This window comes from Hetaerina americana, unplaced genomic scaffold (genome assembly GCF_022747635.1).
Source record: "Hetaerina americana unplaced genomic scaffold, ioHetAmer1.1.p SCAF_1, whole genome shotgun sequence".
Classification (NCBI taxonomy): domain Eukaryota; kingdom Metazoa; phylum Arthropoda; class Insecta; order Odonata; family Calopterygidae; genus Hetaerina; species Hetaerina americana.
Genome location: NW_027286069.1, coordinates 26,181,208 through 26,209,137, shown reverse-complemented (window position 1 = coordinate 26,209,137; position 27,930 = coordinate 26,181,208). Strand labels below are relative to the sequence as shown.

Below are 27,930 nucleotides of genomic sequence, written 5' to 3'. Positions count from 1 at the left end.
TACCAGCCGCTGGGATCGTGCCTATCGCCCAAACGACAACCAATCGCGTTTTACACAAACCACCATAACAAATAATTCAAATAATCAAAACGGGCAAGCAGCGATATTGTAGAATATACCGATTATAGCTATTAATCACCCCCGAAAACTGGATACGATTGCGGGCGTAGTTAAAATCTCGCAATTACATCATAGATTGTAGTGTCTAGTAAATAGTCTGCAGTTGTTTTAAAAATAAGGATGTATCAAGCTAGGAGGGTACCGTTCTGCAACAAAGAGAATTACAACGAAAAACGAGCCTCCCGGGCTCAGGAGAAAGTAAAGAACAGACGATTTTCCCGGCAGAAAAATTTCACTAATAACAGGGATATCACCGTCGGATTCGAGGAGTCAATTGAAGACAAAGGTAACGTTTGCTTCTTTCGTAATTATTCTCTACTCATAACAGTTTATTATTACTATATTTTCCTGCGAGGAACGTCATTTCAACGATGTCATTCATTGCAAGTGATCGAATTCTAGATTAATGATATGCCTCGCATCTTCTAAATGTGATAACTTGAAAATGGGAATGTTATCGTAGCTCATTTAAAATGCTTTTTTCAATCTGTTTTGTTTTTATATAATTTTTCCAATTTCTTGTCAATTGGTGTACACATGTAAACATGATGGTTCAAGGGAAAAGGGTATTTTGGGTATTAACAAAAATTAGTTTGAAATACTTGATACCATTAAGGTGACAAACCCGCCTCAATTTGACTAGGAACTAATAATCTCGTGAAAGCTTTGACCTGGCCAATCCTTCGCATTTATCATTTATTTCAACATTTCAAATAAGCTAGAAAATAGCATTTGTCCAAAACCCTAAGTCATACTGATTCCCAACCTAGAATCCCTAAATTATACTGATTATTGTTTGTATTTCATAATAATTGAATTGATATTATATTCGCGAGGCAACTGTAATTTTACTAAAAATGTACCAACAAAAAGTGCCTTAAGGTTCCTATCCAACTGTGGTCCTTGCATGACATTTCCAATTTTAAAATATATTGTTCCCTTGAATTAATATTAAAATTTTTGAGTTGTGACCACAAAATTAAAAGTGTTACAAAATATAATCGCAACATATCACATGAAGTCTAATTTAGATTAGAACATTTTTATTTATTACCGTGATACCTCGAAATTTGATTGATGAGTTTCTATGAATATGAGTATGCAGAAAGTCACACAATCATTCAAACTTTATAACCTTATAAGCCAAAAACAAAATAGCATGACATTTTGTTTTCATTAGATTTGTGATTTTTTTAAGTGGAATATATTGTATGAAACAATTAAGATATTAATTAAGTATGTGTAGTAAATTTCATTGGGTTTATTTCGTATGAAATGGCCCAATCCCAAGTGTATTCATTACAATGGAGGCAGATACAGGAAGTATTTGCTGATTTTTTAAATGTATCTTTCTTGGCAATGAACATTGAAATTACCACCCTCCAGTTTTAGTAACTCCACCTCATTATTACTTGTATTGGCTAACTGCTTCTTGTTTGTACATTTCTTCTATTTGATGTCTACCATTATTTTTATCATGTACATCATTTGTAAATGCAGTCGGGAGTTCTTCCTGTTCCGTCAGTTTTCCCAAGACATAATTTTAGGTGTTCCGCAAAGTTAATGGATTTTATAATTTTTCTTTGGCATCACATTTAAAATGGCCCATCATACCTTCTGTTACTATTATTATTATGTATGCTAGGATAGTGCCCCAAGTATATACATTATTGGAGGTTTTTCATACTCCTAGGGTTTTGATTATGTCTGCTAATAGATTTCTCTTCTAGTAGAATGTATGGGATATCCTCTCTTTTATGTTTCTTGGAAGATTTTTACTCATTAGTTTGCAGATTTATTTCTCTATTGAATGCTTCATTCGAGTAGTTTTATCTCCTCCTATTATTTTTTATATTGCTGAGTCATTTAATATTTTTTTGTCAATATTGTATCCAACATGATCACAAGTCCTGGAGTGCCTGTTTCATCTGATACCAGTTGAATCCTATGCCAGTTCATTAGTTTTAGAAGTTTTCATTCTTTCCTATAAGGAATGTTAGGAGAATGGTTTTCCAGTGGGTAGAGGTTGACTTCTGACTGGAAGGCCAAGGTTTGAGTCTAGGTCCAGTCTCTGGGCACCATCAGCTTCACCCAAGCTTTGCCAATTTTTCACCCAATTTTTGGTACCACATCTAACCGGGCAACCATAGGTGACACAAGGAAAGGAACTGGCCCCCTCTACCCTGCTGTGTAAATTTAACATGCCATCAAGCTAGTATTAAGTGAGCTTTACTCTCACCTATCAAACCAACTTTTGGGTTGATTACTGTGTTTGTTGGAATGGGATTTGAATAATGCTTTTTTAAACAAAAATCTAGTGCATTTACATTCTCTCTCCTGCAAGGATCCTAAATATTTACCTGAGCCTTAGTCATGTTACCGAAATCTGTTTCCCTTTGACATGAGCCATTTTCCACCCCGTGGTTAGTATTCTTTGATTTATGTAAGTTTTTAAAGCATGTAACTAGCATTCTTCAGGTAAACATGAGCCATTTTCTTTATTAAGTCAATTTGTGTAGGATATTGAGGATAGAAGATCAACAGTTGAACTTTCAGGTGTTACCATAAATACTAGGTATGGGTGCCTGGGTACCAGTATCTAGGGCAAGTAATGTTCTTGGAACTGTTATCTTGATAATTCCTGGTCAGGTATATTAAGTTACAGTGCCAAGGTCAAGGATCAAAGGCATAACCTTACTATCTAGTTTGTTTTAGTCACTGGTGCCAATCCCATTGGAATCCCTTGATGAATTTTATTTTAATATTTTTTTTCGGATACACCAGCATTCTATTCCTTTATTTCCTGGGGTTAAGAACTTATTCTTGTGTTTGTTAAATTTTACAGTACCTCAGAAATTGAGTCGCCAGGAACAGTTACTGAAGTGGAAAAAAGAAAAAGAGATCTTGAAGAAAAAAGAGCAAGAAATAAAATCTAAGGAAAAACCTCCTTTTAAGTGTGGCCTCGTTCATCACAAACCACCACCTACACTGGCAGATGAATGGCGAAGGTCAACACGCATACAGAATAAGAAAAATACTAAGGAAGAGCTTAAACTTGCTGATGCAAGATCCAAAAATATTACGGGAAGAACAAGAAGAAATAATCACCTATCATCATGTAGTGTAAGTACATGGTATAATATTGCTGAAATTTCAATCCCTTCCAGCTATTTTCCTTTTAGGTAAAATTTCTTATTTTTTTCTCTTCCCTTTTGCAGAAAACATACAAGTCTTTTGCTCCCTCATCGCATCAGTTTAAGGTATTTATGATTTTCAAAATGCTTTCTTATCAATGCAATAATTTCAGAGTGTAAAAATCATTCGCCTTGACCGGGATTCAAATCTTGGATGTCTGGCCGAGTGCTTTAGCCAGTGAAGCTATCGAGGCAACCTCTAAACTGAAATTTTGGGGGCTTTATAGGAACAAGATGTTGTGACAAAATTCCGTACATACAATGTCACAGGTTTTCGTAGTCATGCACGACGCGCCATAGTCCTCAGGGTGAAAGCCAAATTAAGCCACTTAAGCTGTTTTTACCTTTGACAAATTCCAAACACTCTGAAATTGTTGCATTGAATTGTATATTAGCGGTTGACTCCATTAAAAGTTACTGTTGCGGCATCTCTTGCAGTTTCTTGCTTTCTTATCATTTTGTTAGAATACTTACTGCCTGAATCCTATGGATGCATTGATTTAATATTCTGCATAGTATTTATCATAATCATATCATATCATAATTTTTTTGTAGAATATATCATATAGTTTCATGTTGAAGCTTAAAGGGTACTATGTAAAACATTTACTTTAATTGCATTGATTGCAATATATTGACAGGCACCAATCAATTTACCAAAGATTGAAGAGAGTAACTTGAGCATATTGCAGCCTGTGAACTTCATAGAGCAGGACACAGCCTGTTCATTGTCTTTTCCTGCCCAACTTAGCCCTTGGATCTCAAAATCAAGAGGAAGTGATGGAAAGGTTTCCTCTACCCACAAGGGAAAGAATGAATCTCCACTCAGTGATGTGATTTCACAAACACCTGTAAAAGCACTGGAATTGGGTAAAGGTAATTAATGTTATTAATACTATTTCTGATTGCTAACAGGTGTATTAAAATATCATATGATGTCTCAGGGCTTGTGCATTATTAAGGGGGAGTGATTCTTTATCTTTATACTGACCCCAAATCAAAATATCAATGACAATTTGAAAGAAAATCTCTTATCGCTATAATAAATTAGCACTGCTAGCACTCATCTAAAAGCAAAACTATAATATGTGGTGATGGTTCCTGGGAGAAAAAATTCTGCAACATTGACCAACCACAATCTCTTAACCTGAATACCCTTCTGTAAAGGTTTGCGGGAATGTTACTTTCTTACCAGTGACCAACTACAGACTCTCACTTAACCCAAAATGGGATCCTTCACCAGATTGAAGTGACTCCGCTAAGGATGCCTTTGTTATGACCATACATACACTATCCATGACTGTTTATGGGAATGAATTCTACGCTAGGGAAACACAGAGCAGACACACTCACACATTCAAAGAGGGCCTAAATACTCAGAGAATATTACTCAAATTGAGGAAAATCAAGGGATAGCAGCAAACAAGGAAAGATGGTGTGAGTCGGATACACGTATTTTGGCTACAAGGTGGCCCTCCTCGGGAAACTGAAGGAAATAAGCACTTGCAACAGAAGGTTGTAAGCGAATCAGGAAATGGACAAACGTTCAATATATACACTAAGATGAAGAAGGAGAATGGGAAATTGTGAGAATCAATGATGTTGCAAAGAGGGGAGGTTCAATGTGGCAAGGGGAAAGAATGAGTTAGTGGGGGGAGAGAAGTAAAAGGAGGTAAGAAGGGACAATTCGAAAAAATCACAGTTGGGGAATTTGAGACAATTTACTCTAGTAGTAGTAGTATTTAGGGGAGGCGACTGACGGCTGAGGTCGTTTGTGCCATAGGGGATGGATAGGAAAGGATGAAAGGTAGAGAGAGACCCGGTGTCAGCATTAGCCTACTCTTAACGAAAGGCACCAAGGGGTCTGCAACTTAATGTCCCATCCGACGGATGGCGTACTCACTCAAAGTGCCCTCCACAAAGCACCTTAAGTAGGGATCAAGATACCTCTGAAAAATATTCAACACCGCTGGAATTTGAACCCGGGCCCTCTGGGTGGGAAGCCAGTACGATAGCCACCTCACCATCTCGATCCCCACACTTGACTCTAAAACAGAGAAAAGTAATGAGTAAGGAATAGGTCCTTTGTCACTGCAAACAATTTTTGTTCTGAATTTGGGAATAAAGAGACTTTCATAAGCCTCAAGTAAGTAATTAGGTGTTTGTTTGATGAGGCAAAGGTTGTTTTCTGAGGTTTTGTGTCCAGTGTTGAATGATGCTGGCTTTTTCTTGTATGTTATATTGAAAATGGGCCAGTTGTTCCTAAAATCTAATACTAATGTTTCTCTGCGTTTGTCCCACATAAGAAACATTGCATGAGGAACAAGATATTTGGTAAACCCCCCTTCAACATCTTCAGCTGAAAAATGCAATGTATATTTAATAACTTTTATAATGATGATGTATCTCCACCAACTAGAGTTAGTGGAAATTAATAATTCTTCAATTACTTATGTTTGAAGTCTACAAGTTAATTTTTCAAATAATTTACCACATTTCCATTTAAACTCATCCTACAATATAGAGTGTTGTAGTAATTGATTGCACTACTACGATGGTCTGTACAACTGAGCCCCCTTCAATAGTTGTCCATATATCCTTAACTCGAATGAGTCCATATATGTGGCCTTCAATTTCGTGCCTTCCCTCAATCTTCTAGCCTACGCAAGGAATTAACCCAAGTGCAAACCTCCTTCCTCCTGAAACTTAAAATCTCTCCTCCCACCCTCACTCATCCTGATCTATTTTGACAAGATATCACACATGCCTGTGTTTTTGTTACTATATTTTGATGTGTAAACCTGTCAGGTCATTAAGTTTAATTGTGTCGAATATGATATTACGGTGTCTAATGAAGTCTTTGCAGGTCAGGGTTTCAGCTGTTGGCATGTCAGAAAATCTGAAAAGACTACGCTTGAATTCTGTACCAGAAAGACAAACATATAACAAAATGTTTTTCATTCATTGATTAGATTCCACCATGTTATCATGAGTAATTATCAGTCTTAACTGCATTTTTTCTATGTAAAACGCCCATTCCATTTTCCATTATATTTTAAGGAATTCATTGGATAGACAAAAACTCCATCATGTTACAGTGGCAGCTTTGTGATAATTGAGATTTTTACTAGTGTTAAAGAATACTCAGTGATGTTAAGTGCTTGTAAAAAAATCACATTACGCCAAAAAATCATTAATCAAATAGGTATGTTTAACCGTTGAAGGTTCTGAAAGTGAGCATTTAGTTACATTGAATAAAATATGCAAGTGAGTGGAAATACTAGATGGTTAACGTTTGTGTTTGGTTAGTTAGAGTTCCTACTGTGTAAATCTATTTAATTTTATCATTAAATTCTTTCATTTTACTCTTGTTAGACCATATAGCCTCTTGGTTTGGATGATATTTTGAATTTGAAGTATGTGCTATGATTCTTTTCTTTAACTCACTTCTTTCAAAGACAATTACAAATGTTGTAAATACTTAATATTCTATTTTATTATAAAATTTATTAATAAACTGGTGGTTGTCTATGTAAGGGAAATACATGTTTTTAAAATTAATAAATTTAGAGTGCAAGGCAATTTTTAAACATATGATGTTGCTCTCTTTTATGCAATGATTGACGTGTAATAATCTATTTCATGAATTTTGATTACATATAGAAGGTGATTAGATAATTTTTGATCATGTGTAGTAGTAAATGCATTCTAACCAATTTAAAAAGCTACTGCTTTGGCCATTTTTTTATGAAGGGCATGTGTTTTTTTTGGTACTTGGGATTTTAAGATTGCTGAGGATGCAAACAAATGAACCTTAAGATTCACCCATTCATATAACGCTCTTTTAATACCATGCTTGGTGAATGTTGTTCTCTCTCCAGGAGATTGCCAGCCTGCCTCACTTGACAAAAAGTAGTGCATAGATCAAAAATCACCTTCCATTATTTTCAGCTTTGTCCCATTCATGTGCTCATCACCATCTCAGAATATCAATCCAAGGATTCATTTGTAGCAGCTGTTCAAACTACCTTGTTTCCTACTAATCTCTTTATTCCCTCAAAACTTCTTGCATAGATCTTTTCCATTTCTTGGTTCTTGCATATCATTCATTGCCTCCATGAAGTTTATCTCTTTTCCCAATCTTTGAAGTGGGCATTTTATTTTCATAGTTATTCAGTAGCACCACAAATTCATCACCTTTAATCTTCTTTACAAACTTTGAGGCCATTGAATTGTGATTCTTCAACAAAATTGGTTGGAAAATAGGCTATTGGAAAAGATCCTAAAATTTTTATTGCCATAGATCACACAATAAATGGCTTCAGCTCAAACCACTATTTGAAGATTTTCCCACCTTGATACTTTGCTGGACCAAGTATACATTCAATTCTTTTCCTTAAAAATATGAAATACACAGAGTAAATCTTATTCAGGTGACTTATAGAAAGCTTTATTTTCCCTCTGCTGTTTTATTTTCTTTGTCTTGAAACTTAGAATTGCAAGATCAAAGTAGCTTTTTTCATTTCTGTTTTCAATTTTATTGACTGAAAGTAAATAAATTACTCATGAAGGTTTACTGATGGCATAAAATATTTTTTTATAAAGTTAAAGAGATTTGGAAATTGTTTTGTGAGAAATGAAGTACTATCATATCATGTCTAACGTCTATTGTACAGTTAACAGCTAGTCGATTTGAAAGCATCTCAACTAGGTTTTTCTGTATTTGCTGTTGCCGTCTAATTATTCTCATGTAGGTGTTCAATATTTTAAAGTTTAACTTTCGTTAAACTCGCCTCGATAATTTTGGATGTAAGCTCGAATGAAATTAGGTTTATTTTTATTGGCTGTATCTTCTAAGATATTATATCCATGTCACTTCCGTGAAGAATGCTCCAAATTTCCTCTGTTTGCACACCCTCAAGCAAGGGATAAAACACATCTGTAAAACCATTGTAAGAATTAAGAATTCACTTTAAAAAATTAAGTTTTATGGTCTACTCTAATTATCAGTCGATGGCAATAAGTGGATGATATTTTTAGGCACACCGTACGATCTTCGTAGACTTGTTGCAAAACGATTGATAGAGAAGTCACTAAATACTCCAGAAGATCTGGGAAGGAGAGAAAAAAAGCATTTGTCCAGTGCTACAACACCTGTTCTTTCAAAGGATGATGCTGATGGCTTGCAGAATTTCCGGTAAATGTGCATGTCTACTACATTTTGTCCATAGCCTATCCTCTATAGACCAAGGGTGTGTGTGGCTACATTTCCAATTTAATAATTAGTAGTGTTACGGTGTCTCACTTGTTGGGTGGAAGTTAAATTATTATTTATTGCTTTATGTGTGTGTGAGAGATCTTTGCAACTTACATTTTTTTGCCACTTATTTAGTGCCTTACTGTCTCCCTGATCTCTGCAATAAGTGTTAGGATTTCTATAAATCCATTTTATACTCTCTCCAAATCTATTTCTTATCCTCCATATTGGACATCATCAATCCATTTCTCTTCCTCATAACATTCTTACTTAAATTCCATGATTTAAAGAACTGCGGGAGAAGCTGCAACAATAACTTTTAATGGAGTCATCTGCTAATATGCATAAAGATGCAGGAATTTCAAAGTGTATAAATAATTTACCTTGATCAGGAAGGGACATTGATGGATCCCAGTCAAGGTGATTGATTTATACACTAAAAGTTTTGCATTTTATTCCATAATTTATTCATATTTGAATGCTTGCTTACCTTATATGTTTTGCCTAGCTTCCCCAATTTTTTCAATTTACCGTGCTGCATTGCCTTACCATATCTAATGCATGTTATACATAATAGGAACCAGATATGCATCCATCACCAGGAAACTGTGGTAGTTACAGACACTATTTCTATGTATAATGACAATTTAATCTAAATAATACCTGCCTGTTAAGTGAATAGCATCCCCACAGAATTACTTATGAGTTTAGGGGCACATGGAAAGAAGAGAAACCTTGACTTTTAAAGAGCATTTATGAGGAAGGAATATACTAGAAGACTTCATTGGATCAATTGTAAAATTTGTTCTTGGTCAATTGTGAAATTTATACCACCCAAATATTAAATTGTAGAATTTGAGAGCTAAGTTTAATTTTTACATAAGTTATTGCTGAGGATCATCATTGGAATTGTACATAATGAGACTATGCATTTTCAAGGAGGTCTTTTTGGGTTTAGGAAGTGGAGATAGTTAATAGAAAGGAACATGGATGATAATTTGTATTCCTTCATGGGTTTTGAGAAGGCATTTTACAGAGTAGAGTGGGTAACATCAATGGAAGTATGTTTTGCAGAATGAAGAAGTATATTGGAGGGAAAGATGACTTATTTGCGGTATGTATATGAACAAGATGCACAGATGAAGGTAGCTGAGAGAGAAACTAGTTAAGCAAGGGATTAGGGCTGGATCATCAATCATAGCTGGTGCTTTTTAACGTTGGCATATGCCTAATAAATATTAAGGGTGGCATGGGAAGGATGTGAATTGGCAGTAAAAGTGGTTGTGAGGTGGTTGGGCCCATTTGGCTTGCAGTTGGTTCAACAATAGTTAGTCATTCAGTCAATAAATTGCAATAATTGTTGATAGATTTACAGGGCCAAGGCAAAAGTCATGTAAGAAAATAAACCACTAGCTGATGTTAGTAATGGGATACTCGAGGAGGAGGATGGCTACTCTTAAAAATTAGAGTTTGAGGGAATAAACTCCAACCATCATCAAACTGAGCCACCATCATTTCATCATTGATTTGCCAGACATTTACCTTACAAATGAAGGAACTTAAGCATTCTTCGGGCATCTATCTTCTCCATACTGAGAGTTACCTCATTCTGCGGTTTCCTGGTAAAACAAAATCAACATTAATAGCTGTAATGTATAACATTGTGTGCATAAGGATCCATTAATATGCAGAGTAAATTTTATTCAGATGTCTCTGTTATACCTTTGTAATAATTACTTATAACTGATGCCTCTACATGTCTGTGATTGATTGTTGAAAATTCATGACACTTACCTACATTTGTTGATCTAGGGTTTTATAAATACATTTGTAATATAAATGTTCAAATGCACTCCATCAACAGGCTTTGGAACACTACTTAATGTAGCCTAAAGTTGAAATAAATAAAATATGCATTATCTGAAGAAATAAATGGTTATGTTCTGGCTTTGTTTTTTTGCATGGATATATTCCAGAGTGACTTTAATAAATCCTTTCTGAAATTTTCTTCAACTTTAAACAAATTTCTTGATTCAAAATTTTTTTACCTTTCTTACATATTCATATGGACTTAATCTGTTGTATTATTACTCTGTGATACTAAACTTCACATACTTGGAAGGTAGATTTTATCAATTGATTTTTCTAATAAATTTTGTTATCAGGTCACTGTATGAAGGAGAAATGAATAGACTGGATAATTTGTGCTTACAATGGGAGTTGCTGTCTTCTGATACCTCGCAAGAGATTCCAGTAGGGATTAAAGACAGCATATTTACCACAGTGTGCCAAACCAGATTACTAATGCGTGAAAAACTGGAACAGTTTAAAGATTTGCTTCACACATTTGAAAAAAAGACCTCAAAATCGATTCCAGTGATAACCTGCAGTGATCTGCAAGGCTTTTGGGATTTGGTCTCTATTCAGGTCAGTGATTTTTAAAAAACTTCCATTCCATTTTCCACTTATTCAGATTTAATTCAAATCTTTAATTCGCATGGTTCAAAGGTCAACGCAAGTGCTGATTGTCAATGTCAAATTTATTTCATTATTTTCTTTCTTTACTAATGTAAATAGAAGGATATAAATGATTGATGTGAGTGTGATGGAGCCTACTATCATGGCTATAAATCAGATTATGAGTCATGAATGAGGCAACTGTAAGATCCGACCTGTTGGGCTGTGTATCAAGCCCTGCAAATCCTGCTTCTGTGGTCATCATCTCACAAGTCCTTGTAAAGAGAAGGTGACACCAGCAGCTCAGAAAAAAACAAGAGAACTGAACAAGTTAGAATGGTTACTTTGAATTTTAGGACAATGTTAAGAACAGGATAATATAAAGCAAGAAATGGAGAGAGGAAATATAGCTGCTTTAGGGCTGTGCGAGTCGAGATAGAAGGATGGTGGGGATTACTGAGGTAATAAATGTAAAGTAATATACGGCAGAAGGGAAGAGATCCTACAAGGGGTGGCAATAATATGGAACAAAAAGTTAGGAAGAAGCACAGTAAACATTGAGTAAGTGGTTGATAGAATATTATTCGTAGAAGTAAATGAATCAGCAAACTAGGCCATTGTTCACATCCACAAACCACGAAGCAATTATGATTGGGCACAGATATAGAAAAGGTATATGTAATTTATACGTTTCCCTGGGAGGGGATGCAGAATTAGATGATAATTTAGTGCTAATGAATTATAGCATTTGGTTCAAGAGGATAAAACAAGGAAGATGTTTGAAGAAATGGAATGTAGAAGCTGTAAGGGGGACAAAAAGAAAGGATTGACAGGTGTAGAATAAACTGAGGTGGGAAAATAATACGAATAAAGCAGCATTTTGGAAGATGCAGTGAAAGAAAATGGAAAGTTTAAAAAGGAAGGGTGGAATTGGTGCACTGTATAGGAAGGTGTAAGCACTGTCAGGATGGAAAAAGGGAATATCCGTACAAACATTCTAAGATAAGTCAGCACAATGATTAATTGAATCCAGGAAGGTTCAAGAGAGATGGAAGAAATATATAGAGGAAATGTATGGGGAAAACTAAAGGCCAGCAAGCTCAGACATAGGAAGAAAACATGATGTTGATGAGAATAGCTAATCTCAGGCATAATGGATTGTGGGATAGAAAAGGCATCAAGAGTATTGAAATCAAATTAGGCCATTGGAGTCAACAATACTCCTGTGGAATTACTTAAAGGTTTAGGAAAAGGTGGGTGGAAGAGTTTTTATGGACCAATTTGTAGCATTAATGAGGGATGAATTTGGCCAGAAGACTTTGTCAGATCAGTGTTACCTCCAATTTCAAAGAAGGGAAAGGCAGCCATATGTGAGGACTACAGAACAATAATTTTGGTTTTGATCATGGCTAAGGTGGTTCTCTGGATATTCAACAAAACAATGGAGATCAGGGCAAATAATTATATAGGGGATGATCATTTATCGCCCAGGAAGGTTACAGACATGTGTGATGCCATTGTATTAATGAGGTCACTATGAGACAGGATCATGGAATACAATCTGGATGTATATATCTGTTTCGTAGATTTCAAAAAGACATTTGATAGATTAAATGGGGTATAATTGATGAATGTATTTCAGAAAATAGGAGTAGATTGGAGGGATGTGAGACTTAACTGCAACCTATACTTGTCTCAGACTGCTCAGGGGCAAGTGGCAGATGATGAGTCAAGATGGGCAGTGCTAGGAACAGGGGTAAAACATGGGTGACCATTATCACCCATGCTTTTCAACAGAAATGAGGAAGACATGGTTGAAAAGTCATGGGAAGAGCTAGAGATGGGAATGAAAGTCAGTGGAGGATACCAAATCGGTTAGGTTTGTGGATGATCAGGCTTAAGTTAGTCAGCCAAGGGGTTACAAGGGGCTGGGCACATTGCAAAGTCAGTGCGATAGATATGGATGAGAATAAATGTAAATGAAGCAAAGGTTATGTGATTTTGAAGAGAGAAGAAAGCTAACTTAAATATTAAAATAGGAATTAGCAGGTCTTGGCACAGTTTACCTATCTCAGAGGAATTTTAGACCAAAATAGTCTAAAAGGTTAGAGCATGAGAAGAATTGTGTTGACAAAAAAGCTTTCTCAATGGGGAAATAAAATTGATGAGAGGGATGTTGATGAAGGATGTTCAGAACTGACTTTTTAAAACCAAGATATGAGGTGTGGTTTGAATGGAATGAAGGTGAAAGGGAAGTATGTGAAATTGAAGAAAGGTTTATTGTAGCATCAAATGTCAGGTTGATATATGTTAAGAGAGCAAGAAAATGCATCATTTTACCATTGTGCAGATTGTTTCCATTGAAAACCTACCTTAACCTGTAAAATAACATTGAATAAAATGTAAGCATCATCATAAATCATAGTTTAAGCATGGAATACTGTGAGGGTGAGACCCTGCTGTCATAGATAATACAATATAGTGCACTAATTTATAGGTAATATTTTGTATTCTTTAATATGTATTTTATATCTTGGCATTGAACAGCAAAACTATAGAGCTGCTTTTCATGCAGTTTAATGTGGAATTAATTTTATTAATGGCATTGAACAGTGAAACTTATTCATAAGACACTCTAAAATTTCCTTCTAGCTTAGCAGAATATTCAATTCCATCAAAAAAATGGAAGCACCCAGTTGCAGTCGATGATGGACTTAATCATGAACATAAACTTTGAGATGACTGACTCTAGGTCGCTGTCAAATGATCCCATTCTGATTACCTCATCATGTGTTGTTTTTTTAATAATTCAAAGTTATCAAAATCTCTCTGAAAAGAGGTGTGAAATTTCAAAAAGAAGTATGATGCAAATAGACAGAATAGAGATGTTTTGTCACTTTTGTATTGGCTCAAAAATAGCGCTACCAGTGAGGCTAGAAGAATGGTATTAAAATTTTTATAAAGTTGAGCTAATTATATAAACTTCTTATGGTAACGGTGTTCACCTGCCAACATGTCACTGGATATGTTTTGAATTGTTGTAAACTATGTTTAGGATTCTTACCAGACATGTTAGAGTCAGTCCTTAGATTTTTACACAATTTCCTATTTTAAAGTTATAATATATGCTCAATAATCATTTTATAATTTATTTGCTGGTATTAAATATAAATCTGCGTTACTTAGTATATGTGACCAACATTGTGGAATATTTGAGACTTGGATGACTAGATGCCAATAAGGTGTAGATTAGCTGTGTGTGTCAAAATAGTGATGTCTTTTCAGTTTCAGAGGAATTTATCAGTTAATGGAAAACTGTTACTAAACCCTATGAGGGTCGCTAGGAAAGTTTTGAGACACGCAAAAACTAAGAAACTTGAAATAATTTTGATAACTATATTTTCTCAAAATACTTGCCGCGGCATTCTTTACATTTTTGCATTCTCATAAACCATTTCTCAGCACGATTTTTCAATACACTTTCCTCAAGTGCAGAAAGTTCACTTTCGTAGACTTTAATGGCCTCTTCATGGCTGGAGAAGCTCCTTCCATGCATGTGATTTTTGACTGTAGGGAACAGAAAATAATCACATGGGGTCAGGTCAGGACGGTAAGGTAGGTGAGTCATTAGTTTAACCCCTATAGACTCCAGGAACTGCATGGTAAGGGTGGCTGGGTGCGCAGATGCATTGTCATGGTGTACGATAATTCCCCACTACCTTCAGCCACCGTTTTTTAACCCTTCCAAAAACCTTTGGTTGACATACTGTTGTCTACACAGCATGTTGCCACCAATCTCTTTGTGATACTTCAAGACCGCTTCACTTTTGTTGGTGTATGTTCGTCAGGAAAAATTTATATAGTCGACTGGCACTTATTTTCAGGATGAAACTCATAAAAATATTTTTCATCATCAGTAGCTATGTCAGGAACATGCATAGTTGCCTCTGTCAAATATTTTCAACATTTCTCGGTATCATTCAGCATGAATGCACTGTGAGGCGCCCACCAAGATGAAACTTTCCTGACTCGAATATTTTCGTGCAGGATTTTGAAAACTGCTGGCTATGCAATCTGTTGCGCTGCCTCAATAACCTTAAATGTTACCTGAATGTTTTCGCACACCAGTTTTTCCACTATGGCGATGTTTTCTTCAGTTACTGCAGTCGCCGGATGCTCCCACCTCTCCTCGTCTTTCAATGAAATTCGATCTCTTCTGCATTCTTGAAACGACCCAAAAATTGTCACACAGGAAGGAGCAAGGTCCCCAAAGGCCAGTTGCTAACAACCAAGGCTTTCTGATTCATTTAAACCACTTTTAAAATCATTAAGAATCATTGATCAAAAATGTGCTCTTGATGGCTCCATTGTCACAACACCTGCATGCCGTGTCAACAGAAACAAAGGAGAATTGCTTAGCCAGAGTGATGAGTCGAGCAAGTTGCCACTTGTTTGCAATACTTGGAAAGGATGCGGCTGTCGGCCCGATTATTTGGATAGGCAAATATAGACTGCAACATAGTCTGTCTCAAAACTTTCATACGACCATTTTAATAAATCACATGACCTAGGTTTGCATGCATTAGTGTCATCATCGTCAAGTTAGACAAAGGAAACAGCAATTATCTTTTATAATCAACTAGGCATGGAGGAAAAAGAGTGGGAGGAAGAAGGGAGGAAAGTAAGGAGAGAGAAGGGGCTCTGTGGGCAACAAGTATTCTTTTACAATGGACCGTTGAGGGTGAACTATTTTTAAAATGGCTATTGTGTGGTAATTGTAATGTGGAATGTGTCAGACTAAAGAACATTTTAGTGCTTTTAAAAATAATTGTGAATATAATGGTAGTTCTTCTAAATGCCTTTAAAATATGATCAACCCAGTGATTTTTGAGTGAACATTTTACATTTGACAAGCAACTGTAATACAATTGACATTCTAGATCAACAACTGATTTTTCAAGTTTTTTTAAGGTGTAGGGCATTATTATGTGTAGTTTTTCACTTTGAATTGTTTATTTAGACATGCTTATAGATGAATAAATCCTTTTCTAACCTATTTTTCAAAAATAGGCAATTTTATTATGAAATGGCATTTATAATGTTCATGTTATTCAAGGTGAATGATGTTGATACCAAATTCAGCAGCTTGGATCAACTAAAATGGAATAACTGGGTTGGAGTTAAAGAACCAAAGACAAGTCCTGAAAAAGTCGTCACTCGAAGGAGGGGTGCGAATAAGAAGAATTCAAAGGCAAAAAAGCCAACTGCCGCAAAGTCTGCATTGAAAGCTTTCATATCAGGTAAGTCAGTGATTAATCAAATGTTTGGGAGGCAATCTTCAGATTGATTACATTTTACCCAATTCAAGAATTCCTTTAAAAATATTTTAAACTTGGTCCTGCTGTACAGTTTTGTGAAAGGATACCTTTGGACCCCAATTCAATTTCCATGGGTTTTATAATTACTAATAGTTTTTGGTTTGGTAAGCAACTTAGTTTAATTTGGAGGTGTAGCACCATGTACTCACAGCTTTGCAGTGACACCTGGTGCCTTAGTTTTTTTATATTTAGACTGCCAATTTGCTGCTAATCACGTTTGTATTATTTAAATGCAGCCATTAATTTCATGATATTAATATATCAAGACAGAGGATACCCTTCTTGCAAACTCAGTGTAAGCAGTGAATCAAGTCATTATTCTGCAGGTGTTCCTTTGAGAAAATATAGTATAAAAAAAAGGATATATTAAATGAAAAATGTTAGCCTCAGTTATGGCTTCCTATCAATTTACATACATATATGAACTGCTTTTTTGCTGAATCTTGTTCCCTGAAATATGCCAAACCAAAAAAGTTTCAAGAAGGGTAACTAACAGCTGTGTGCACTAAAAATGAGATAAACAGCATTCAAGGCTACAGGAATGGAGCTATCAATTGGCTCTCAGTCAAGTGACTAGATTCGTCAAGCCTGAAATCACTGACTCCTATTTCAGAGAACACACACGAGTGACAACGGACCAAAACATGAGCAAGTTAGTGTAATTTATTATGCCTGATATCAGAGCTGAATTTTGGAATTTTGATGCCCAAGGAAGATGCATGGACACATTATATAGTTGAACAATTTTGTAAACTTTAAAAGTGAAGATGAAGAAGATAGTCTCCCACACTTCATGCAGTAGTTTATAGGGATAGCCAATTATGTTATTGTCCTTGGAAGTGAACAGTGGCGAAGATGAAACCACAAGCAATGACAACAATCATTATAACCAATGGTAGAAAGAGGGAGACTGGAAGAGAAAACTGATCTATAAGGCAATAAATTAAGCAGCAACAGTTACTTTGCTCCTGAAGTTGCTTGCTGCAAGGCAAGAAATTTTGAGTCCTATTTCTTCATACACCAACTGTGCTTTCTGAACATGATATCTTTTGCGCTAGGTTTGTCTGCTAGCTATGATCTCTCACAGGGGTGGACTCTTTGATTGTTGTTGTTTTGATTGGGCTTGTTTTAGTTCACTCTAGACCTTTTTAGGCCTATCTAATGACTGAGGTTCGTTTTGTGTTTAGGCGAAGAAGAAAGACTTAAGATTTAGCCAAAAAGCTGAAAGTGTCTATGAGAAAGGCAGAATGCCCAATAAACTGAAATTGGCAAACAGTATGGTTGATCTCCATCAACATTTTGTTCCTCATTTTTAAAAGCAGAAATTGTCTGCTTTTGAGTTACTCTCTGCAGGCTGCCATTTCTGCCCAGATACAATGTTCATCAATGCATTTAGTGAAATAAGAAAATAAAGCTCGTCATGGATATCCAATACTCAAAAACTGACCACATTTAATCCCTCCACTCATGCCCATGGGAATCATTTAACTAGCCATCAATCCGGTTTTTTAGCCCTATTCATATTTACTGTTGACTTTTATCTGTGAAGTAAATGTTCAAACACATTTTTAAAGCTGTAATTAATTCATTAATTCCCCAGAACAAATGAAAAAACATGGAAGCAAAGAAAATGGAATGATAAATTGCTTTGGGGCAGTGAACAGAGATACTGTTGAAGAAGAAAAACTCATTGGCGATGTGATTACACCACAGCATGTAAGTTCCGTGTTTTATATTATCTAAATTCTAGACTTTACTTAGAATCTGCTAATACCACTTGGGTTAGGAGAGAGGCTAATTGGTAAACAGTAATGGGTAATATTGTTAATTAATATTTTTATGGCAGAAATAATGAGAGTCTACTATTTACTGCACTAAAACCTTGTTATTTCAAAATTCAAGGGACTGAAAAAATGTGATTTCAAAATATCAAGTTCAAAATATGTGAGCATAAAATCTCTTACAGTTCAGTTTTTGACCAGTAAAATTCAGTGTCATTTTAATAGATATTATGACTATGAAAATACTTTTAATTTATATTATGAGTATTAAATTTAATTTTTCAATTTGATAAAGAAGCTGCGAGTGTATACTTAAACAAATTACTCTCTCTGTGAACTGTGGACTTCAGTACACTAGCCTAAACCCACAAAATCAGCATAAGTGATAGTTTCAAAGCAGCTTTTGAAAAAGTGTTTTCTCAATTTTCCAAACAATATTTTTAAAATTTTTTCTTTTGTTTCTTACAATGGGCCATGTGGATCTTTCTGCTTCTTTAGCTGTAGTGAGATTCCCCACATCAACATCACAAATGGCACCAATCTATGTTTGATATCAGTTTTCGTTAATCTTTACTTAAGGTTCTTTTCGGCAGCTCCTTCATCTTTGTTCAGGCCTGTTTATCTGAGTCCTCTCAGAAGGTCCTTAACTTTTCCTACCCTTGTCTAAAACACCTCCTATAATAAGGGAATTGTTCTAGCTTGTCTAGCTTATGTCCTCTGGATTTCATGTTTATTTTAGCCTTTTTCTCAATAACCTTGTCACCATTGTTGTCATAGGATTCTCACCTAATACCTTTCACACTCCTGTTTTACACACAGTAGTGATTTCATTACCTTCACACACTCGCAAACTAAAGTTTGATTGCCTGCTCACATAATTGATGCATTTTGATGAGTTCCTTACCTACTTTAATTTCTAATTCCAGCCTTACCCATTCTTTGCTTACTCATTTTCCCTTTTTCATTTACATTGAAATGTAAAATTTGTAATGGAAAACCCTCAGCATCCCTCTGATAACCTATTCCCAATCATTGTCCAATCTCCATACACTGCTCACACTTGTACTGTCTGAGATGTGTGCATGTTTCAGATAGGTAGCCTAGCTGTACCATCCACCCCTATCTTCTGAAATATTTTCATTAATGCTAGCTTGGATATCCAAGTGGGTAACAAGTTTCTCTGATAACCAAAAGTTTGCAGGTTCAAGTACATCCCTGGCAATAGGTGTCTTGTGTTAACTCTCATTGCTCAGCTCTTGAAAAATCTGATGACAAGCCAAGAGTTCATCAGTATTTCAGAGACACACAGAACGACTGGCCTCATTTACTCTGTCAAATACCCTTCCAAATATACAAAGCCAGCAAAGACATCCTGGTCGTTCTGAACCTTCTTTTCTGCTATTTTCAATGTTGTTGTGCAAGGATTTTATGTGATGATGACTGCGGAGGTTCTTCCTTTGTTTCCTGCCAGAGGAATGGTACATGCATGTCGCTGTTTACAATGATCCAAAACTGATGTCTTCAATCCAAACTTTGAAATTTGTCAGCTATGTCATGGTTCCCACCACTCTGCAGTGGAGGGAGGGAAGGGTGAATTTTGTCATGAGTTTTTACCAACATGTGACAGGAAGTTGTAGCCTGGAGATCCCTGTAAAATGACTCATCAGGGAGCTTTTAATTACGATTGTCTTTCTTTGGAATAAATAGAAAGAATGTTATTTATATTATGCTCCTCATGATTTTCTAATTAATTTGAGAATTAGCAGCATTAAATTGAATTTATTGTATAGTATTATTTACCATCTAAGTACATAGGCTGATCTACTTAGATGGTAAATGAGATTTATATGGACTACATAAAAATGTCATCTTTGGCTCTGTACTGCTGTTGCAGTTACCCTACCCACCATGTGCTCGCCTTTGCCTCCACCTCTAGCTCTCTTTCTTACCCCTTCCACATAACTCACCCTCAGCATGACACTATGTTCTGCTCTCCAATTGCCATTCCTTTCTGAAGAGTTGTTCCAATTTATCACAATGGATTTTAAGTGTGTTGTGCATAGTAACAATGTACTGACAGTTACAATCTGTAATGATTTCATTCTTTCAGAAAACCCCCACAACCATACTAAAGAGAAGATCTAGTAGGAATTTGAGCCTCCGCAAAGAGATAGGCCAACAAGGTAAACTTATTCTGTCCCTTGCAATTTTTATGATTAGAATAATCAGCAATTATATTCTTATTTACTCAGGAAATATTAGATTTTATATGTTTGTAACTGTCCAATCCTCTGTGCTAAACATTATATTATGATCAGTGTTCTTAAGTGATGTCAGGAAGCACAAATATAATGATTTAGCGGAAATTATTTTGGAAATAATAATCCATTTTAGGTACATAGAGGAAGAATGTTTTCTTCCTTGGAACTCCAAGTGATTAGTTAACCTGTGATTAAAATTAATTGGAAAAAATTCATTGAATGTTCATTGTGTAAGCACATAATAGTGTTGATGTGGAGGTATAGTGGCTTGCTGTACCAAGCATTAGGGGGTAGAGGAGAATGAGGATCTTGATAAATTACCTCTGTCAGATGGGAGATAGATATGGTTAGAGGATCAAGGGTGTTCTGAAATTCTATCTCATAGTGAATTTTAACATAACTCTGTTAAAACTGGAGGGTTCTTTTCTGGTACGTCAGGTTCTCAGTTCACTTTTGGGAAGGACCAAAGGTGTCTGGGTAGATAGCATCAGTAAAGCTATTTTGAACCTATTACTGTACATAGGCTAAGTTAAAAGTCTATAATTAGTGAGGCTGGGCTGACAGTTGTTATATCTATCAATTTTATACAGAGAGCAAAATAACTAATTATTCATTTCAATACATTTGGCTAGATTTATGCTCTAGGTAGCGATTGTTAAAATTGTGGTTGATTGTTGTGTTGGAAGCTTTGACAAGAGTTTAGGATGTTTAAACCTCTTGGTAAAGGTATGGAGGTCACCCATCTAACCCCCATAACATTGCTGTAGACTTTTTTATTTCATTAATTTATATACAAATTATCAATGTTTGTTAGTGATATCAATGGCTTACCTGGGGTGTGTTTTGTTTCTTGCTTCAACAGGGTGGGCACATGTTTTGAAAATGTCAGGAAAGGCTCAATTTCTTCTAAAAATTGGGAAAAGAACTGGCATTAGAAAAAGTCAAGAATAATGGGTGAATCTCCAACTGAAATCTAAATTTGTAAGAGAAAGTGATTGAGGGAGTAGTGCCGTGAAATTTAAAAAAAATTTTGAGTTACAGTGTGCACTGAAGTGCATGCGTGACGTGGGATTCAGACTTTTGACCTTAGGGTTGGCCAAGATGTGTAACACCCAATGCATGAAGTTTTAGTTTCACTTTGATGTTTACATCATGGCTGCATCTGATGATTTGTCCATAAGATTTCCTAAAAAATCATTATTAAGTTTAAAGAGATAATCAGCAATTGTTTTTTGATGAATGAGCATAATGTTTCCATGCACAACATGGTATAGATTTCAGAGAATATCTACATTGTCAGTTATTGATGATCTTGATGTACAAAAACTAGGTTGTGTGGTGTTATGAATAACTATGTATGTATAGAAAAAATTAGTTAGGCGTATTTCTTTCAATACAGAGTTGCACGGAGTTATCCTGTTTACAGTTAACCTGAATCACCATTTGATTCTCAACATGCAATAGCATTCATTGGTAGAGAGGGTGTTGGCTAAAATTGGTAGTTCTCTAGGACAGTAGGTTTTCTGCTAAAATTGATATGTAACATTATGTTCATGTTTAATTGGAAACAACTTTTTGCCAACAAAATGTCTACCCTTAGCTGTAAAAGTCAGTCCAGTTAGTATTAACTAATAATACATGCTTCCAAATTGTTTTTTTTAGTACTGATTGAAGTGCAAGCTTTGTTATTAAGTTACAAATGCATAAATTAAAAGTCAGGTATTTTTTAACTGTTATTAAAGCATGAAGGAAGAATCAAAAAGATTTTGTTTCCACAGGAAAGAATTTATAACTGTCGATTATTTTCGCTACACTGCAGCATCATCTGGACTGGAGTCTAGATGTAGCAAAACTAGTCGACAGCAGGAAATTCTTTCCTGTGGAAACGCAAAGTTTTTTTGATTCTTCCTTCATGCTTTACAAATTGATTTCCACAAAGTATTGGCTGTAACTATCTCTTAAGTTTACTGTATTTGTTTTTTGTTGGATCTGCTAATGACTTGCTTACCACCACTAATCACCCATGGGCTTATTTTTCAAATTTCAGGTGACAGCATGACACCAAGAAGATCCTCAAGAAGAGTTACCTTTGCAGGTATTTATTTTATTGGATTTTTTTATTGGAATTTTTTTAATTGGAAAATTGCATTTAATATTCTCGCTTGGTCATACAATATGATTTTTTTAAACAAGAAATTCAAATGTTTACATAGTTTAGTAAAATGGTAAAATGTCATTCAAACAATACAAAATTTCATGGTGTAATCTTCCTTTAGTAATTAAAATGCTGAGATACTGTGGTCAGAAGAGAACAAGTAAATAGGTGTAGGGCCTAAAACTAGAGAAAAACTTAGTTTTTCACCTAACCAGTTTTATTTTTTAAGAAATTTTCAACATTCTTCAACTATAAAAAGAACCAAAGAGGTGATTGAAGGAAAGCCAGCTATAGTGGAGTAGATAAGATAACCACTAAGCAGGCATAACATGGTGACAAGGATCTCCTAAGTGGAGGAAATGGATGACATCATCCCAAAATCTAAGAACTTGATTCCCAATCTCATTTACATATGATGTCAAGTTCACTTGTAGAAAATACAGCATTACGCATGAAGAGAAAGCACGACAATGTAGAATTGAGCAACACCAGAGGGTCGCAGAGAAGAAACAATGCTCTATCCCAGCAATTGTTGCAGATGAATGTTGTGAACCGGAAAACCAAATGTACTTCAACAAGTCAAAGGTGTTGGTGATGGAAAATCACTATTTTTGCTGATTCTCTGGGGAAGTGAAAGTGGAAGGGATAGGATCTGGTCCCCCTAGCCTAATGTTTGGATTTCACATGCCGTTTGGCATTGGTTGAACTCTGCCATCACCTATTAATACCACTTAATCCTGATGAATCTGAATAACTGCACCTGGGTGGATGAATAAGCATTCAGCTCACTGTGGAAATGGGTAATTCAACCTCTCTCAGGAACAGCCAATAAGAGTACTCGAGTAAAACAAGACTCAGGAGTCACACAGAAAGCTCAACAGCAGCCATTATATCCTACAATTTGCTGCTGAAATATATGGCAGATCACTTTGATGTAAAGATATTTCCATGACATGAGGTGAAACTGTTGTAAAAAAGGCAGCCTTGCAAGGAAAATTCAAAAGCGGAATGTCACCTTCACCAACTAATGCTATGGAAGTTTTCAGCATAATTATTTTCTGGGATTATTTTGTCTTTCTTTTTTTGCCAAATATTATGTAGTCATTCCAGTTGTGAGTGCATGGTGATCATTTTTTTTCATTAGACATTTTTATTTTTTCAGACACAACCCCTGAAAATCGCATCATTGAGGCAAAAGTTCGCAGCACACCCCATATTAGAGTTTTCAAAGGTAATGAATTTATAGTTGATTATTATTTAACAACTGTATTGGAAGTGTTATGTTGAGTTTCAGCCGGTGAAATCATAATGGCTATTGCTTAGAGATTCTGGGAGTCAAATATTCACGTTACATTGTATGAGAATAAAATCAGAGTTATCAATTTGATATCCATATATGTTCTGGCACCCGAGGAATCACCCAAGCTATGTGATTTTTCGGGTACCAGAACTTCCTCAAAAACCTTAGGGGGCACAGGGAAAGGATCTAGCCCTCCCTAGGATTAAAGTGTGGATTTCACATGCCATTGGGCTTAGTATTGGGTGAACTCTGCTATCACCAACAAACTGACTTTTGGGTTGATAACTGTGTTTATGGTTCTCATATCTGTATCACATGCCCAATGCTCAATGGCCTCTAATTATCAAGCTCTCTGTCATTCTTGGAGTCTAGAGTGATTACATTCGTTTAGAATTTAAGAATGAATAAATAAATGCCTCCAGAATTAAGCATCAAAAACTCTTATTTTAGGTACTCCTGTTTCTGGAGTTAAGCAGAATTTGCTATTATTGAAATCTCCAAATTTTGATGCTGATAAAGATCTCATAAGCTGGGAAAGTCCATTCCAAGGTGAGTCGATAGGATAGTTGCAAATGTAAATGAATTTGTTAGTAATAGTTTTACTTTAAAAATGTACTACACAAATGAAGGATTCCAGAAAACCTCACAGAAAAATTTCAAGGGGCCGAATTGGGGACAGTGGGCTGGCCACTCCAAATCACCCCTTTTTGAGATGAGGCTGCAGGAAGTGCTCGCTCAATACAGCCTTCTATGCCCTTGAAGTGTGAGCTGTTGCTCTGTCCTGTTGCAACCAAATATCCCCTAAGTCTAGTTCATCAAGTCTCGGGAAAAAAAATTCCTCCAACATGTTTAAATACCGGTCTGAAGTGACTGTCACTGTGACCTCATTTTCTTCAAAACACCAGGGACCAACAATACCGACTGAGGAAATTGCATACCGCACTGACTTTAGGTGAATGAAAAGGCATCTGATTATTGTTGGCATGTTTTATCTGGGATTTGTGTCGGCCCAGTAGCAAATGTTCTGTTTGTTGACATATCCATCCACGTGAAAATGGGCATCATCACTGAAACACACAATTGTGTCCTCAGGAATGTTTTCGAGAAGAGCCTCACATGCTTTCCTCCAAGAATTGAAGTCACGTTCAGAGAGTTCATGCACTATCGCCAACTTGTAAGGATGGCGATGAAGGCCATCATGATGAATTCGCTTCACTAAACAATCAGAAAGTCCAAGGGCTGATGCATGTTTGCGTGCAGAATGCCGTGGGGATTGCAAGATGGCGGCTCTCATTTTCTCAATGTTCTTAGGTGATCTGATGGGCCAAGGGACTCCAGTTCTTCGTCTTGTTACACTTTTGGTTTGTCTGAACATAGTGACCCATGTAACAATTGATTTCTGGTTCAGGACAGGGTGGGTTCATATCCCAGTGGTGTTGAATATTTTTCAACGGTATCTTGATACCTACTTGAGTTACTTTGTGGAGGGCACTTTGAGTGAGTAAGCCGTCCATCGGATGGGACGTTAAGCTGCGGACCCCTTGGTGCCTTTCATACAGAGTAGGCTAATGTCAACACTGAGTTCCTCTCCACCCTTCATCCTTTCCTCTCCATCCCTAATGGTGCAAATGACCTCAGCTGTTGGTCGCCTCACCTAAATACCACTACTACCGGGGCAGGACCCAACGGGGCTTCATTGAAGCGATTTTGGAAGGCCTGCTGGGCTGCAATCACAGAATAGCTGTGCAAAAAGTAGTCCTCGACAGCAAACGCACGTTCCTCACAGTTCCAACGCATGATGGCAACTGACTGGGGTGGGAGAAAAACATTAGAACCCTGGATGACAAATGTGACCACTCTTACTTAGCTACGACCTTTGCAGCCTGATTGGCGTGTATTTCAAAAAAGGAAGTTATGTTGTCGCACCCTATACATACTATATTGTAGACAATAATGGGGTAGTGGAGTTTAGGTTGGTGATCATTTTGTGAGGGAATAAGAGGCCGTCTGCTTTCAATAATGGTTAGACAGAGCTTAGGACACCACAAAACTATTATATGACTAACACTTGGCTTTTTGAATTCATTTGCTGTTATGATATTATTTGATTTCATGATGAGAATCATTTTAATGTATTGAACTCGGAGATGATTTTTTTCATCAGAATTTGATGCCATGATCCTCCATATGGCATTATTTTCTACTTATGAGTTATTTTTCAATACAAAATTCCCACCCATCTAAATAGATAGGACAAGAACACTAATCTGCTCATAGCTCCAAAAAAATCTGTCACCGGACAATTTTACCACCATCCTTAAAACAAGACTCATCTTGGTTACCTGTTCCTCAAAGGATCCAGTTAATCAACTAGTCAAGAATATTTTTCATGCCTAGTATTCTAATGATAGCGAATATGTTACAATGCCTACCACTTGTTTTCAATGTACAGGATATGTCTAGCATGTTTTATTGTACAGTCACTTTCAAAGTTCTTGTTAATCAGTAAAGGAGCTACACCACTTCTGCACCTCTAGAAATCACAGTTAAACTCTTACCTATGCTAAATTTTTAGTAGAGTCGTTGAATATGTTTATATTCAATCTTCATATTAGATTAAAGGCGTCGAATGCTTTCAAAAATTAGGTTTCTGTGCGCTGTTTGGCAGGTATGGATTGTTGTAAATACATTTTCACTTTTTTGGAGCCAGCAACTCATATGCAGCTCAAGTTATATGACAGCTCGCCAGAGACGGCTGTAAAGTTTTATTTTGTACACAAATGTAATTAATTTTCCACAAAACTTCCACCATTTCCATCTATATTAAGGATTTGGTACTCCAAACCCTCTACTTAGCCTGGTGTTTGGGGCAATTTATATTGTTTGGTTTCAACAGATGTATTTGAGAATAAAAAGTGTATTTTTTTTACCAGCAATTGAAATTAGCTTTATTAGAATGTAGAAAGGAATCTTCCTCTCCTTCCTGATATGAGTTTGTCTCAAGTAAATTCCAACAGATCAAGCATGCAATTGTCCTCAAATCAACTTTTCTAATGCAATGCAAAACTGGTAGCATCACATGTGCTCACCTGTTTCATTTTGAGCACCGTATTAAATAAATGGTACAACACTATTTGAAAGAACCAGTTAAGATATTTTGCAGCAGAGTGTATTTATGATTAATAACATCTATGTAAATCACTTAATTGAATGGTCCGATGTGCATTCTTTTTCAGATTGTCTTTCTCATGGGCGGAGAAGGTCTCCAAGATTTTCTGGAAATAATGGCAATTAATTTTTGTAGTTTTTTTACTTATTTTTATGCAAAGTATTGAATAGCATGTTGTGTATAATTTGCATAAAACCACTTCATTCTTGTTCTGTCATTTCTGTATTCTCTTGTATTATCAATTTATCATTCATATATTTTCTTTTAAAGCAAACTTGTAACCATGTATTTAATATTCTTTGAAAATGAACAATAAAAAATTTTTTTAATTGGGCCTCGTTTGCCAACCTTATTTAGAAATGATCACCTTTGTCATATTTCTCTTTGTTTTATTAAGATTTTATAATATTATTCTTTGCCGGCCCCAGTGGCGGCGGGGTAACGTCCTCGTTTGCCATTCCAAGGGTCGCGGGTTCGATTCCCGCCTGGGTGAGTTTCGCTCCATCTAGGGCTTGGGTGTTTGTAAATGTGACCATTGTTATCGTTGTTAATAGTACGATGTAAAGGCCAAAATGTGCTGTTTTCGGACTTATACTGAATAAATAAATAAATTATTTTGTAACAATAATTGATTTATGTGCATTATCTTGTATAATCATCTGAATACGTACATATTTTTATATTATCTATTCATAATCTTCTTGCATGTTTAATATGTATCAAACTCTTGGAAGGGTTGTTGGAACCCTGATGTTGACTTAGTAGGGGAGTGGTAATTTACTTCAGTACCTGAAACTTATTTTATATAGAGCTACTACACAGTCTTATAAAATCTTTTAAAACGTTCTGTAGGATGAC

The 27,930-nt window shown here is 35.9% G+C and overlaps 1 protein-coding gene across 1 annotated transcript; it reads left to right on the top strand.

Annotated features, from left to right (window-relative positions):
* Positions 1 to 81: 81 nt before the first annotated feature.
* Positions 82 to 27,400, top strand: LOC139689507 (disks large-associated protein 5-like). The gene is made up of 13 exons (XM_071586667.1): positions 82 to 406; positions 2,966 to 3,243; positions 3,339 to 3,380; positions 3,956 to 4,190; positions 8,355 to 8,511; positions 10,737 to 10,998; positions 16,145 to 16,328; positions 18,007 to 18,122; positions 20,298 to 20,370; positions 22,496 to 22,543; positions 23,766 to 23,834; positions 24,354 to 24,452; positions 27,140 to 27,400. Exons 1-13 carry the CDS (start codon positions 241 to 243, stop codon positions 27,196 to 27,198), a joined length of 1,788 nt encoding a protein of 595 aa, XP_071442768.1. The 5' UTR covers positions 82 to 240; the 3' UTR covers positions 27,199 to 27,400.
* Positions 27,401 to 27,930: the final 530 nt, after the last annotated feature.